The 15,282-nt window shown below is 54.2% G+C and overlaps 1 protein-coding gene across 1 annotated transcript in view; it reads right to left on the minus strand.

Annotated features, from left to right (window-relative positions):
- Positions 1-7,514: 7,514 nt before the first annotated feature.
- The window catches only part of LOC132400063 (phospholipid-transporting ATPase ID-like), a 153,049-nt gene continuing 145,281 nt past the window's right edge, over positions 7,515-15,282 (minus strand). The window contains 5 exon segments of the mRNA XM_059981146.1: positions 7,515-8,072; positions 11,257-11,387; positions 12,319-12,457; positions 12,816-13,061; positions 15,041-15,124. Coding sequence (XP_059837129.1) covers positions 7,776-8,072; positions 11,257-11,387; positions 12,319-12,457; positions 12,816-13,061; positions 15,041-15,124 — 897 coding nt within the window. The 3' untranslated portion in view covers positions 7,515-7,775.

Consider the following 15,282-nt stretch of genomic DNA (forward strand, 5'->3'; position numbering starts at 1 on the left):
CATTGGGGAGACCCGATGTAGATTGGGAGACCGATTCGCCGAGCACTTACGCTCCATCTGCCAGAAAAAGAGGGCACACCCAGTGGCCACACGTTTTAATACCACTTCCCATTCCCATTCAATCCACGGCCTCCTCTGCTGTCGTGATGAGGCCACTCTCAGGTTGGAGGAATAACGTGTAGTAAATGTAGGCCTCCGTTAGTCTCGATAGACCACAGATTTGCACCTTGGAAAGTTTCCAGGGCGCAAGCCTGGGCAAAGTTTTTTTTTAATGGAAGACTGGGAGTTGCCCAAGCTGCAAGTCTCCCCTCTCCACGCCACCGATGTTGTCCAAGGGAAGGGCATTAGGAATAATACCTTATATTCCGTCTGAGTAGCCTCCAACCTGACGGCGTGAACATCGATTTCTCAAACTTCTGGTAATGCCCCCTTCCCCATTCCCATTTCCCTCTCTCACCTTATCTGTCCATCATCTCCCTTTGGTGCTCTTCCCCCTTTTCTTTGTTCCATGGCCTTCTGCCCCCTCCTATCAACAACTCCCCCTTCTCCAGCCCTTCATCTCTTTCACCAATCAACCTCCCAGCTCTTTACTTTACCCCTCCCCTGCCCAGTTTCACCCATCACCTTGTGGTTCTCCCTACCCTGCCCCCACCTTCTAACTGACTCCTCATCTTCTTCTTCCCCAGTCCTGATGAAGGGTCTCGGCCTGAGACGTCAACTGTACCCTTTTCCATCGACGTTGTCTGGCCTGCCGAGTTCCTCCTGCATCCTGAGTGTGTTGTTTGAGGAGGTTAGGACTTCGTTCCTTGGAACGTAAAGGGGAGATTTAACAGAGCTACAAAATTATGAGGGGTATAGATAGGTTAAGTGCAAGCAGGCCTTTTCTACTGAGGCTGTGTGGATCTACAACCAGAGGGTTGTTAAGGGTGAAAGCTGAGAAGTTTAAAGGGAACGTGACGGGAAGATTCTTCACTTAGAGGGTTGTAGAACGAGCTGCCAGTGCAGGTAATACGTAATGAGTTCAATTTCAATGTTTAAGAGAAGCTTGGATAGGTACAGGGATTGTAGGGGTATTTGGGGGGGGGGGGGGTGGCTATAGTCTGCATGTATGTCAGTGGGAGTAGGCAGCTTAAATGGTTCAGTATGGACTAGATGGGCCAAAGCCCCTGTTTCTGTGCTGTAATTTTCTATGACTACGAATATCAAAATTCATATTTCTTTATCACATAAACATTGAAAAATAGAATGAGATGTGTTGCTTGTATTAACACATCTGAGGACAGTCTGCAATTGTACCCACAATGTTCGTCAGAACACCACAGAACACACACACCCCTGTTCCTCCCTCCTAACACACACACAGTCCTTTAACCCCTGGGCAGGCCTCCAGCAGGCTTTGACTCCGCTGGCAGACTCACAGACTCGGCTCCAGCCAACAGGCCTCAAACTCCTGGATTTCCAATTTATCCCTCAAGCCTCGCTCCTCAGCCTCAATGCCAGGACACGCCGATCACTAAACACTAGGCCTCAAACTCCGGGCTCACCGAAGCTCGGTCAACTCAATCTTCCACATCTGGGATTGGAAGTCTGCGTTGAACTCCATCTGCCACTTCTCTGTCTGGCTCTGCATGCTGTCTCTATCCCAACAACCCGCTACACTCTCCACACCGCCACCAACCTTCCAACGACGGCGCCAATGCTAATCTCAGAGTCCCCACTGCTGAGGAGCCAGCACACGCAGTTGAGATGGGATCTCTGGCCGAGGGGTGCCGCAACGACAGCCTCACACTCCACCTCAACTGCAGCGGGGAGCTAACGGTTAACTTCAGGAAGGGGAACGTGGGAGACCAGGCACCCAATCTCACTGCTGGGTCAGCATCTTTGAATTTCTGAGGTAAAATGAAAGTAAACGGTAAATGGAAGGACCCTTAACAGCGTTGATGTGCAGAGGGACTGTGGGGTCCAATAGGTTGGTAAAGAGGGCATACTGCTTACTTTCTGTTGCAGTTGAGGCAACGAGTCAGGAAGCTGTGTTTATAAAACGTGTGAGGGTCAGATTGTGCTGCGTGCATCTGACTGGGCTTTTCGAGGATGTGACAAAGCACATCGATCAAGGTCGAACAGAGGATGTGGTGCATTTAGTGAACTGTTTCACGTGGATTCCCATGGTAACTCGTCAAGGGTGTGGATGTGGAATTGGCTCACCCACAGAAGGCAGACTGTGGCTGCAGATGGAGCGTTTTCTGCCTGGAGACTGGTGACCAGTGGTGTTCTGCAGGGACCCCTCCTCTTTGTGAGCTTTTTAAATGACCTGGATCAGGAAGTGAGAGGGTGGGTCAGTAAGTTGGGGGCTTGAGTTCGAGGGTCGCTAGATAAAGGTCAGCTGTATAAAACTCCGGTTAGACTGCACTGGAAAAGGCAACGGAAAGAGAGAGAAAATTCTGAGAACACTCAGCTAGCCGGGCAGCCTCCACGGAGAGAGGGAGAGAACAGAGTTACCAGGGTCTCGGACCTGGGGCATTAACAGTTTCTGATTGGTGCTGAGCTCTCAGCCTCTGTGAGAAAGATGCTGGTCTTCGGGAATCTGGACCCCAGGAGCCCAGTTGGAAAGGGCAGTGCACCCCTCTTTTAAACCCAACAGCACTGAGCTGAGGAGCAAAAATCAACCGCAAATACCCAGAGGCACGATGAAACCAGAAAACACTGGCCGGGGGAGGGCAACAAGTGTTAACAGCTTGAGTCACCAGAAAAGTTTGCGATGAGTCAAGCTTAAAGGTCACAGAGGAAGTGGAACAGGAGGAGGAAGACCTGGCAAGACAGAAAAACATTAAGTGATGCTGGCGTCTGCTGAAAGAGGAGGTGAAGGTGTGAAAGAATTAAACATCAACTTAAAAATAATGAGACAGAGTGCAGAAAGGGAGGAGTCATTGTTGAATTGAGCATTGAGCGTGTAAGGCTGCATTGTGTCCGGTCTAAAAGGCAAGGAGCAGCTTCAAATCAAGCCCCCATGTGCAAAAACACACCTATAGCCATGAGTGAAGGAGAGCTTGCGTGCTGCTCTCTCATGCATTATTATGAGAAAGAGCACAGCTAGGACATTCAGAGAGTCTATTGGAATGCAAGGTGTTTCTGTACCGAGGTGGTGATTGGGGTTGTGCCGGTCGGTTCAGGAACCGAATGGTTGAAGGGAAGTCGCTGTTCCTGACCCTGGTGGGGTGGGACTTCAGGCGTCTGCACCTCCTGCCCGACGGGAGCTGTGAGAAGATGGCCTGGCCCGGATGGAGGAGATCTTTGATGATGGACGTTGCCTTCTAGAGGGAGGACCTCCTGTAGGTACGACCAATGGTGAGAAGGGATGTATCTGAGATGTACTGGGCTGAATCCATTACTATTGGCAGCTTCTCATGTTATTGCACAGTTGAATTTCCATTCCAGACAGTGAGGCAACCAGCCAGGACACTTTCCACAGGACATCTGTAGATGTTTGTTAGAGTGTTCGGTGACAAGCTGAACCTCCTAAAAAAGTAAAGATTGATTCTACTTGCTGGGCCCAGGACAACTCATCTGATGTGTTACTGCTGCTGACTCTCTCCATTACCAATTCACCGATGAAGATCGGTGGTACGTTCACCCTCCTCCCCTTCCTGAAAGCTTTGGTGTGGGATGTCAAAGACGGAGGAGTGAGTGGTGGAGAAATATTGCAGTCAGCAGTGAAGGGACCCTCAGTCACCCCTCGTGGGCAGAATGGAGGCATCTGCAAACCAGTCCAGGTGTCACCCAGAGACAGGGCGGTGAAGAAAGCATTTGGCCCACTTCCTTCATCAGACAGGCCACCAAGTACAGGAGTTAGTATAGGGTCCATTGGGAGTGTGGACTGTGGGAGTGAATGGGAAGGGGTGGGGTCCCATTGGGAGTGTGGACGGTGGGAGTGAATGGGAAGGGGTGGGGTCCATTGGGAGTGTGGACGGTGGGAGTGAATGGGTAGGGGTGGGGTCCATTGGGAGTGTGGATGGTGGGAGTGAATGGGAAGTGGTGGGGTCCATTGGGAGTGTGGACGGTGGGCGTGAATGGGAAGGGGTGGGGTCCATTGGGAGTGTGGACGGTGGGAATGAATGGGAAGGGGTGGGGTCCATTGGGAGTGTGGACAGTGGGAATGAATGGGAAGGGGTGGGGTCCCATTGGGAGTGAAGATGGTGGGAGTGAATGGGAAGGGGTGGGGTCCATTGGGAGTGTGGATGGTGGGAGTGAATGGGAAGGGGTGGGGTTCATTGGGAGTGTGGACGGTGGGAGTGAATGGGAAGGGGTGGGGTCCATTGGGAGTGTGGACGGTGGGAGTGAATGGGAAGGGGTGGGGTCCATTGGGAGTGTAGATGGTGGGAGTGAATGGGAAGGGGTGTGGTCCCTTGGGAGTGTGGACGGTGGGAATGAATGGGAAGGGGTGGGGTCCCATTGGGAGTGTGGATGGTGGGAGTGAATGGGAAGGGGTGGGGTCCATTGGGAGTGTGCACGGTGGGAGTGAATGGGAAGGGGTGGGGACCCATTGGGAGTGTGGACGGTGGGAATGAATGGAAAGGGGTGGGGTCCCATTGGGAGTGTGGACGGTGGGAGTGAATGGGAAGGGGGTGGGGTCCCATTGGGAGTGTGGACGGTGGGAGTGAATGGGAAGGGGAGGTGTCCATTGGGAGTGTGGACGGTGGGAATGAATGGGAAGGGGCGGGGTCCCATTGGGAGTTTGGACGGTGGGAGTGAATGGGAAGGGGTGGGGTCCATTGGGAGTGTGGATGGTGGGAGTGAATGGGAAGGGGTGGGGTCCATTGGGAGTGTGGACGGTGGGAGTGAATGGGAAGGGGTGGGGTCCATTGGGAGTGTGGACGGTGGGAGTGAATGGGAAGGGGAGGTGTCCATTGGGAGTGTGGACGGTGGGAGTGAATGGGAAGGGGTGTGGTCCCTTGGGAGTGTGGACGGTGGGAATGAATGGGAAGGGGTGGGGTCCCATTGGGAGTGTGGATGGTGGGAGTGAATGGGAAGGGGTGGGGTCCATTGGGAGTGTGGACGGTGGGAGTGAATGGGAAGGGGTGGGGACCCATTGGGAGTGTGGACGGTGGGAATGAATGGAAAGGGGTGGGGTCCATTGGGAGTGTGGACTGTGGGAGTGAATGGGAAGGGGTGGGGTCCATTGGGAGTGTGGACGGTGGGAGTGAATGGGAAGGGGTGGGGTCCATTGGGAGTGTGGACTGTGGGAGTGAATGGGAAGGGGTGGGGTCCATTGGGATTGTATGGAGTTGAAATCCCAGAAATAGAAAAACACCCTCCAACCTCCCCCCATCCACCTCAATGAAAACAGGACACAGGGAATTGGTATTTTAAAAAAAATCTATTTTTTTCATAAAACAATACATTTTGCAGGTATAGAAATGTATAATAAATTATGGAAATGTTTTTATATTTATATATATATATATTTATATAATATATCTGTGTATATACAGCCCTGCTAGCATCTCAAATGAACAAAACTTGAAAATAATGCGTGTCCTTTTAACCTTCCCAGCTCAGTTAATCACAATTCCTTGAGTACTGTTGACCTCTTCGGCCAACGGAGTGCGACAAAGAATGGTCAGATTTCCCCAAACTCAATAGCCGGTGTTACAAAAAAAAAACACAAAATAAGCAATGGCTTTTTTAAAAAGGAAAACATACTTCTTTTTCATAATATATTTATATAGAAAAAATGTCACTAACCATTTTTTTCCCTGTGATAAATTCTGCCGTTTTTTTACAAAAATGTTGGAACTCTCTATGTAAACATTTCATGTCACGCTTGTCCACCATTTTGTGTCCAGGGTAACTTGTTGCTGGATGCTTTTATAGCTTACAAAATAAACGTGTGCTGATGAAGGATGTAGAAAGAATAGTCGGTGTCACAGTGGCTTTGTCTAATATTGTTACTTAACAATAGAGCAAAACAGTGGCTCTATGCTTTTCTAAATTCGGCCGAAGTCCAGGCCTTAATACTGGGGCAGTGAGTCTTCGAGCCCTTGGGGCCCATCTCTGTCAGCCCAAGATGGATGACTAACATAGTCGTTGCCTACAATGGTATGGGCCGTGGGTTTGTTCTGGATTCGGAGATCGGCTCCCAAGGGGGTCAAATGGATGACGAGGGTTGGACCAGTTGAAGCCCCTGGAGCAACGTGTCAAGTTTGCGAGGGTTCTTTGTGGTTTGATGTCCGATGATGGCGCCGTTCCTTCAGCGTGTCTGCCCGATGGATTTACTTGTTTATACAGCACGGAGCAAGCTTTTCTGTCCCTTCGAACCACATCACCCCAACAAACCCAATTAACCCTAGCCTAATCATGGGACAATTTACAATGACCAATTAACCTACTAACCAGTATGTCTTTGGACTGTGGGAGGAAACCAGAGCACCCGGAGGAAACCCACGCAGGAGAACATAGAGAATCCTTACAGACGGCACTGGAATTCAACTCTGAACTCCAGAATGCCCTGAGCTGTATCAATGTCACCTTGACTGCTGTGTATCATGGCGCGTGAGTGCGTGAGAGTGTGTGTGTGAGTGAGTGTGTGTGAGTGCGTGTGAAACTGTGTGTGTGTGTGAGAGTGTGTGTGTGAGTGTGTGAGTGTGTGTGAAACTGTGTGTATGAGTGTGTGTGTGTGTGCGTGTGTGAAACTGTGTGTGTGTCTGTGTGTGTGTGTGTGTGTGAGTGTGTGTGTGTGTGAAACTGTGTGTGTGTGTCTGTGTGTGTGTGAGTGTGTTGTGAGTGTGTGTGAAACTTTGTGTGTGTGTGTGTGTCTGTGTGTGAGTGAGAGTGTGTGTATGTGTGACTGTGTGTGTGTGTGAGAGTGTGTGTGTGTGAGTGTGTGAGAGTGTGTGTGTGAGTGTGTGAGTGTGTGTGAAACTGTGTGTATGAGTGTGTGTGTGTGTGCGTGTGTGAAACTGTGTGTGTCTGTGTGTGTGAGTGAGTGTGTGTATGTGACTGTGTGTGTGTGAGTGTGTGTATGTGTGAGAGAGTGTGTGTGTGAGAATGTGTGCGTGTGTGTGAGAGTGTGTGTGTGATTGTGTGTGTGTGTGAGAGACTGCATGTGTGTCTGTGTGACTGTGTGTGAGTGTATGTGTGACTGTGTGTGCTTTTGTGAGAGTGTGTGTGAGTGAGTGTGTGTGTGTGAGTGTGTGTGTGAGTGTATGTGTGACTGTGTGTGCGTGTGTGAGAGTGTGTGTGTGTGTGTGAGTGAGTGAGTGTGTGTGTGTGTGTGTGAGTGTGTGTGAGTGTGTGCATGTGAGTGACTGTGTGTGTGTGTGCATGTGTGTGTCCGTGTGTGTGCACGCGCTCTTGGTGACCAAGATAGAGAGAGGAAATAGAGACAGATCGGGAAGCGAAGGAGAGGGAATGAGGGAGGCCGAGAGAGAATGCATGAGAGGAAGGGGAGATGACAAGTGGTATGAGACTCCAGTCCTCGACCTCCCCTGAGAAGAAGAAGGGGATGGTGAGAGAGAAGGGAAAGGGGAGGGTGGGAAGGTGAGGGAGAGAGGGAGAAAGGCAGAATAGAGAAGGGGAGGGGAGAAAGAAAGGCATAGAAATAGGTGGTGGAACTGAATGGGGAGGGGAGAGAGCGAGAGAGAATAAGCAGAGGGGCAGAGGGAGAGTGGGAGGCAGAGAGAAAGCTTCAATCCTCAACCCTTGCAGGCTCCAACCCCGGTAACAGGCCCTGCCCACTCCTCTGATCTCCCCCAGGGCCCATCCCATGATTCCAGCCCCTACACAGAGGCCTCCTCGCCCGCGGGTGGGGCCTGCTCAACGGAGACGGGGCTGGCGCCGGGTGAGGCAGCCAGCTCGGACCTCCGGCGGCGGATGGTATCGATCCAGCTCGGGCCCAGGCCCAGGCCCAGGCCCAGGCCCGGCAGCCGCATGTTCTTGCCGGAGGTGATGAGCTCGCCGAAGCCCTCTTGGTGGGAGAAGGCGTAGCCGGAACGGCGAGAGTCCCCCCTGCCCGTCCGGCGCAGGCAGCGGTGCGAGGGCTTCGTCTTCTTGCGGACCAGCTGGGTGTAGCGGACCTGGCGGGGGCAGGGGGAGAGTCAGAGGCATGTCTGCGGGTGGGGAGAGGCAGGACGGAGGGGGAAAGGGCTGACAGGCAGAGGGGATAGGGAGGATGGGGAGTAAAGGAGGAGGCTGAGGGGAAGGGGGATGGTGAGAGCAAGGGGGGGACTGTGTGACGGGGACGGGGGAGGGTGGGAACAGGCAGGGCCATGGGATGAGCCAGGGCCTGTCTGGGGGTGGTGCAGCCTGGGAGAAGGGACGGCATTCAAAGGGATAGGGGAGCAGGGCCCATGGTGCTGGGTGGGGCCTAGGTGCAGAGTTCTGGCATGAACAGACAGGATCTGGAGTCAGGGACAGAGCCCAGGGGAGGGAGTGGGGTGGAGACAATTGAGGGGGCAGGATCAGTGTGGGGAGGCAGATCGAGTGCGGGGGGGGGGTGGAGCTGGGTATGAGGTGAACAGATTGAGGTGCCAGGTGGGCAGATCGAGTGCGAGGAGGGGATGGAGCCGAGAGTGAGGTGGGCAGAACGAGTGCGGGGGGGCGGAGCAGAGTGTGAGGTAGGCAGTTCGAGTGTGAGGTGGGTAGATCGAGTGTGGGGGGGCGGAGCTGTGCAAGGTGGGCAGATCAAGTGCGAGGAGGGAACGGAGCTGAGTGTGAGGTGGGCAGATTGAGGTGCAAGGTGGGCAGATCGAGTGCGGGGGGGACGGAGCTGAGTGTGAGGTGGGCAGATCAAGTGCGAGGAGGGGATGGAGCCGAGTGTGAGGTGGGCAGATTGATTGCGAGGTGGGCAGATCGAGTGTGAGGTGGACAGATTGATTGCGAGGTGGGCAGATCGAGTGCGAGGAGGGGATGGAGCCGAGTGTGAGGTGGGCAGATCGAGTGCGAGGAGGGGATGGAGCTGAGTGCGAGGTAGGTAGATCGAGTGTGAGGTAGGTAGATCGAGTGTGAGGTGGACAGATTGATTGCGAGGTGGGCAGATCGAGTGCGAGGAGGGGATGGAGCCGAGTGTGAGGTGGGCAGATCGAGTGCGAGGAGGGGATGGAGCTGAGTGTGAGGTAGGCAGATCGAGTGTGAGGTGGACAGATTGATTGCGAGGTGGGCAGATCGAGTGCGAGGAGGGGATGGAGCCGAGTGTGAGGTGGGCAGATCGAGTGCGAGGAGGGGATGGAGCTGAGTGCGAGGTAGGTAGATCGAGTGTGAGGTAGGTAGATCGAGTGTGAGGTGGACAGATTGATTGCGAGGTGGGCAGATCGAGTGCGAGGAGGGGATGGAGCCGAGTGTGAGGTGGGCAGATCGAGTGCGAGGAGGGGATGGAGCTGAGTGTGAGGTAGGCAGATCGAGTGTGAGGTGGACAGATTGATTGCGAGGTGGGCAGATCGAGTGCGAGGAGGGGATGGAGCCGAGTGTGAGGTGGGCAGATCGAGTGCGAGGAGGGGATGGAGCTGAGTGCGAGGTAGGTAGATCAAGTGCGAGGTAGGTAGATCGAGTGTGAGGTGGACAGATTGATTGCGAGGTGGGCAGATCGAGTGCGAGGAGGGGATGGAGCCGAGTGTGAGGTGGGCAGATCGAGTGCGAGGAGGGGATGGAGCTGAGTGTGAGGTAGGCAGATCGAGTGTGAGGTGGACAGATTGATTGCGAGGTGGGCAGATCGAGTGCGAGGAGGGGATGGAGCCGAGTGTGAGGTGGGCAGATCGAGTGCGAGGAGGGGATGGAGCTGAGTGTGAGGTAGGCAGATCGAGTGTGAGGTGGACAGATTGATTGCGAGGTGGGCAGATCGAGTGCGAGGAGGGGATGGAGCCGAGTGTGAGGTGGGCAGATCGAGTGCGAGGAGGGGATGGAGCTGAGTGTGAGGTAGGCAGATCGAGTGTGAGGTGGACAGATTGATTGCGAGGTGGGCAGATCGAGTGCGAGGAGGGGATGGAGCCGAGTGTGAGGTGGGCAGATCGAGTGCGAGGAGGGGATGGAGCTGAGTGTGAGGTAGGCAGATCGAGTGTGAGGTGGACAGATTGATTGCGAGGTGGGCAGATGGAGTGCGAGGAGGGGATGGAGCCGAGTGTGAGGTGGGCAGATCGAGTGCGAGGAGGGGATGGAGCCGAGTGTGAGGTGGGCAGATCGAGTGCGAGGAGGGGATGGAGCTGAGTGTGAGGTGGGCAGATCGAGTGTGAGGAGGGGATGGAGCTGAGTGTGAGGTAGGCAGATCGAGTGTGAGGTGGACAGATTGATTGCAAGGTGGGCAGATCGAGTGCGAGGAGGGGATGGAGCCGAGTGTGAGGTGGACAGATTGAGGTGTGAGGTGGGCAGATCGAGTGCGGGGGGGACGGAGCCGAGTGTGAGGTGGGCAGATTGAGTGCGGAGGGGACGGAGCCGAGTGTGAGGTGGGCAGATCGAGTGCGGAGGGGACGGAGCTGAGTGTGAGGTGGGCAGATCGAGTGCGGGGGGGACGGAGCCGAGTGTGAGGTGGACAGATTGAGTGCGGGGGGGACGGAGCCGAGTGTGAGGTGGACAGATTGATTGCGAGGTGGGCAGATCGAGTGCGAGGAGGGGATGGAGCCGAGTGTGAGGTGGGCAGATCGAGTGCGAGGAGGGGATGGAGCCGAGTGTGAGGTGGGCAGATCGAGTGCGAGGAGGGGACGGAGCTGAGTGTGAGGTGGACAGATTGATTGCGAGGTGGGCAGATCGAGTGCGAGGAGGGGATGGAGCCGAGTGTGAGGTGGGCAGATCGAGTGCGAGGAGGGGATGGAGCCGAGTGTGAGGTGGGCAGATCGAGTGCGAGGAGGGGATGGAGCCGAGTGTGAGGTGGGCAGATCGAGTGCGGAGGGGACGGAGCCGAGTGTGAGGTGGGCAGATCGAGTGCGGAGGGGACGGAGCTGAGTGTGAGGTGGGCAGATCGAGTGCGGAGGGGATGGAGCCGAGTGTGAGGTGGGCAGATCGAGTGCGAGGAGGGGATGGAGCCGAGTGTGAGGTGGGCAGATCGAGTGCGAGGAGGGGACGGAGCCGAGTGTGAGGTGGACAGATTGAGGTGTGATGTGGGCAGATCGAGTGCGGGGGGGACGGAGCCGAGTGTGAGGTGGGCAGATTGAGGTGTGATGTGGGCAGATCGAGTGCGGAGGGGACGGAGCCGAGTGTGAGGTGGGCAGATCGAGTGGGTTCAGGAGCCAGAGGGAGGGTGGGGGTGTGGAGCCCAGGGACAGAGGATCTTACCGTGTCTGCCAGCTGGGGCTGCAGGTCGAGCTTGAGGAAGCGGAACGCGATGACGGGTATGATGCAGATGACGGTGCTGAGGGCTATGGTGAGCCAGACCACCGGCTGCCCCAGAGTGTTGTTGGCGTTGGCTGCAGGAGGGCAGAGAACAGGGGTCACCTCTTCGCTCTACGCCCCCTCCTCCACCATCCTCTCCCACCAGACCGTGTACCCTTGAAACACAAACTGTTCCCTCACACCAGGATCGTAGCATCACAGCGACCCACAACTCACAAGGCCGTTTTAGAATGTGAATGATTATTCTGGAATATAAAAAGCAGGGGTTCGATACTGCTGGGGTTTGGTCAGACCGCACCTGGGGCAGTGTGAGCGGTTCTGGGCCCCACAACGGAGAGGAGGTTCATGGGAGTTGTACTGTTACTGCAGAGGAGCGTTTGCTCGCTCGGGCCCTGTACGGACTGGAGTTTAGATGAACGGTGGTGGGGGGGCCTGGACCAGGGGGTGGTGAATCATTGCCACGGTGGGGGAGGAGGCCAAGCCACTGGGTTTATCTAAGGCAGAGGTTGATAGGTTGTTGAAGAGTTGGGGCATCAAAGGCTACAGGGAGAAGGCAAGGACAACATATCAGCCATGATCAAACGGTGGAGCAAACTTGATGAACTGAATGGCCTAGATCTCCTCCTGCACCTTATGGGGGTTTAATGGGAGCAGGAAACAGGGTCGCAGTGGACACCCTAACTCTCCTCCAGTCAATTCTTAAACACAAGGTACACCGCAGATGCTGGGGTCAAAGCAACACGCACAATAAGCTGGAGGAACTCAGCCGGTCGAAGGGTTTCGGCCCGAGACGTTGACTGCTCGTTTCCAGCGTGTTGTATGTGTTGCTCAAGTAGAGTCTGTAAGCTCTTTCCGTTTGTACACACGCAGACACACACACACCCCCACACGCACTTGCCATTCGAGAGTCTCAGTAACTGAGGGTGTGAGAAAATGTGTTGGATAGTTGCAGAATTACTCTGCGATGGGCCTCATTTGCCCGTAAACCACCGCTCAGGGACTCACCTACGAATGGAAACTGGTTGGGGAATATTTCGAAGAGGCCGGCACTCTGCATAGCGAAGAGGATGACGAAGTACATGGCGAGGCTGCCCCAGATGAAGAAGTGGTTGATTGCCGTCCAGTAGCCAGTGTCCAGTCCTATCTGGAGGTCAGCGACAGAAGAGGGGTTAGCCCGTGGCAAAGAGAACGTGCAAAGTTCGCAGTTCTGAGAAGCCCACTCACCCACGGGACCTCGGACCAGGGAACGGCTGCCCGACACGTGAGGAAGGACCGGAGGTGCCCAGGAACGCAGTATCACTGACTCAGTGTGTGTCTGTGCTCCTTTGTGCATTTCTGTATGTGTGTGTGTGTTTGCGTTTCTGTATGTGTGCGTGTGTTTGCGTTTCTGGATGTGTGCGTGTGTTTGTTTCTGTATGCGTGTGCGTGCCTGCGTTTCTGTATGTGTGCAGGACTTGTCCCCACGCGCCTGCGTGTGTGAGACCACGTTTAACATGCCTCACCTGCACACTCACCACGATCACCAGCGAGGTTGCCACGGTGACCGCGAAGGACTGGTAGTCGGCCATGTGGGTGCCGTCGTTGCGCGTGCAGTCGGCGAAGGTCCCGTAGGGGATGAAGAAGAGGACGGTGGAGGTGTAGATCCCCTGCGCTATGCAGATGAAGAACTCCCGCTTGTTGAAGAGCAGGTTCAGCTGTCCCGGTTCGTACAGCTTTGGGTACTGCAGGCTCCTCTGCTCCGGGACATCCTGGGCCAACAATTACACTTTCAGATGCACCACGTTCTGGTAAGGCATTTCAAACACACAGGAACCCAAAAAGCTGCAGAGAGAGGACTGGACACAGCCCAGCACCTCACAAGAACATCCCTCCCCACCATCGGTCCTACCTACAGGAGACACTGCCTCAACAAGGCCACGTCCATCATCAAAGATCCCCACCATCCGGGCCATGAAATCTCACAGCTCCCGTCGGCTGGAGGTCAACAAACGGCACCAAACACACCTAACAACCTTCAAACTTCCCTTCCCAAAGCCGTCTTGCATCCAAACTGCCATCCGGTCCCAGGACTTTTCCGACCTCAAGCCACTGCACTCTCTCTCACTTTATTCCGCATTCTGTCACTGCCTTACTCTGTACTAATGTGATGAAATGATCCCAACAGATGACATAGGAAAAGTCTGACACTACACCTCAGTACGTATGGCAATATACCAATTTAAGGACATCAAATATTGCAGGAGAATAGGGTTAGAGAGGGATAATAAATCTCCCATGATGGAATTGTGAATGGCCTACTTCTGCTCCTATGCTTTTTGCTCTTCATTTGCCGATTAACCTGTCGAAAGCCCATGTAGGTCACCTCAGCTGCACCACCCTCACTAGCCCTCCTGTCGAAAGGGAGGAGCTTCTGAGCTCTGGCCATGCAAGGGAAGAGGGAACGGATTCAGCTAAAGTTTCACTGAGGATAAATGTCAGGAGGGGTAAAAGGTGCAGGAACAGCTGACCCGAGATCAAGAGCCGGCATAGAGGCATTAGCCGGCAACTAATCCATGCCAACCAAGATTAGCCAGTCCCACCTCCCTCTAAGCCTTTCCTATCCGTGTCCCTGTCCGTATCCCTCTAAACCTTTCCTATCCGTCTACCTGTCCATATCCCTCTAAACCTTTCCCATCCGTGTACCTGTCCGTATCCCTCTGAACCTTTCCTATCCGTGTACCTGTCCGTATCCCTCTGAACCTTTCCTATCCGTGTACCTGTCCATATCCCTCTAAACCTTTCCTATCCGTGTACCTGTCCGTATCCCTCTGAACCTTTCCTATCCGTGTACCTGTCCGTATCCCTCTAAACCTTTCCTATCCGTGTACCTGTCCGTATCCCTCTAAACCTTTCCTATCCGTGTACCTGTCCGTACCCCTCTAAACCTTTCCTATCCGTGTACCTGTCCGTATCCCTCTAAACCTTTCGGATCCACGTACCTGTCCGTATCCCTCTAAACCTTTCCTATCCGTGTACCTGTCCGTATCCCTCTAAACCTTTCGGATCCATGTACCTGTCCGTATCCCTCTAAACCTTTCCTACCCGTGTACCTGTCCGTATCCCTCTAAACCTTTCCTATCCGTGTACCTGTCCGTATCCCTCTGAACCTTTCGGATCCATGTACCTGTCTAGGTGTCTTATGTTAATGTACCTGCTTCAACCACTTCCTCTGGCAGCTCGTTCCATAGACGGACCACCCTCTGGGTGAAAAGCTTGCCTTGCATTCTCCCCAAATGTGCTCCTTATGATTTTATGCACCTTTGTAAGGTCACCTCTCAGTCTCCTACAGTCCGAAGAATAAAGTCCCAGTCTGCTGAACCTCTCCATGGACTCTGTCTTCACTTCCCTCTCCCTCAGTAAGGCAGACGTCACCCACTGCACACTCCTCTCCCCCCTCCCATCAGGCAGTAGGTACAACACCCTGACAGTACGGACCAGCATGCTCACGGACAGTTTCCACCTCCAGTATGATAAGATGGACTCCTGAGCTCACAATCCACCTCATTACCTGCTCCGTACTGAGCTGTTACCATTTACTCTGCACTCTGTTACTGCTCTCCCTTGTTCCACCCCGATGCTCTGTGTGCACGACAAGGTTTTCACTGTATCTCGGTACACGCCGCAGTACCAAACCAATTCCAACAGCAGCACCGATGAGCCGGTAGGTACGGACGGGTGTGGCTCGTACCTGATCAAACACTCCCATGGCCAGTACAGGAAGGGACGTGTAGACAATGTTGTACAGAGTGATGAAGTACTGGTCGTAGACAGTCTGCAGGGAAAAGACAAAACCGATTACGAGGGCAGGCAGTCACTAGCATTCCCTCACCACCCCTCAGGAGTAGGGTGGGGGTGAGCCTTGAGGAGCGTTTGACGGCTCTGGGCCTGTTTAGAAGAATGAAGGGGCATCTCATTGAAACTTACTGAATA

Source organism: Hypanus sabinus, chromosome 9 (assembly GCF_030144855.1).
Source record: "Hypanus sabinus isolate sHypSab1 chromosome 9, sHypSab1.hap1, whole genome shotgun sequence".
NCBI lineage: Eukaryota > Metazoa > Chordata > Chondrichthyes > Myliobatiformes > Dasyatidae > Hypanus > Hypanus sabinus.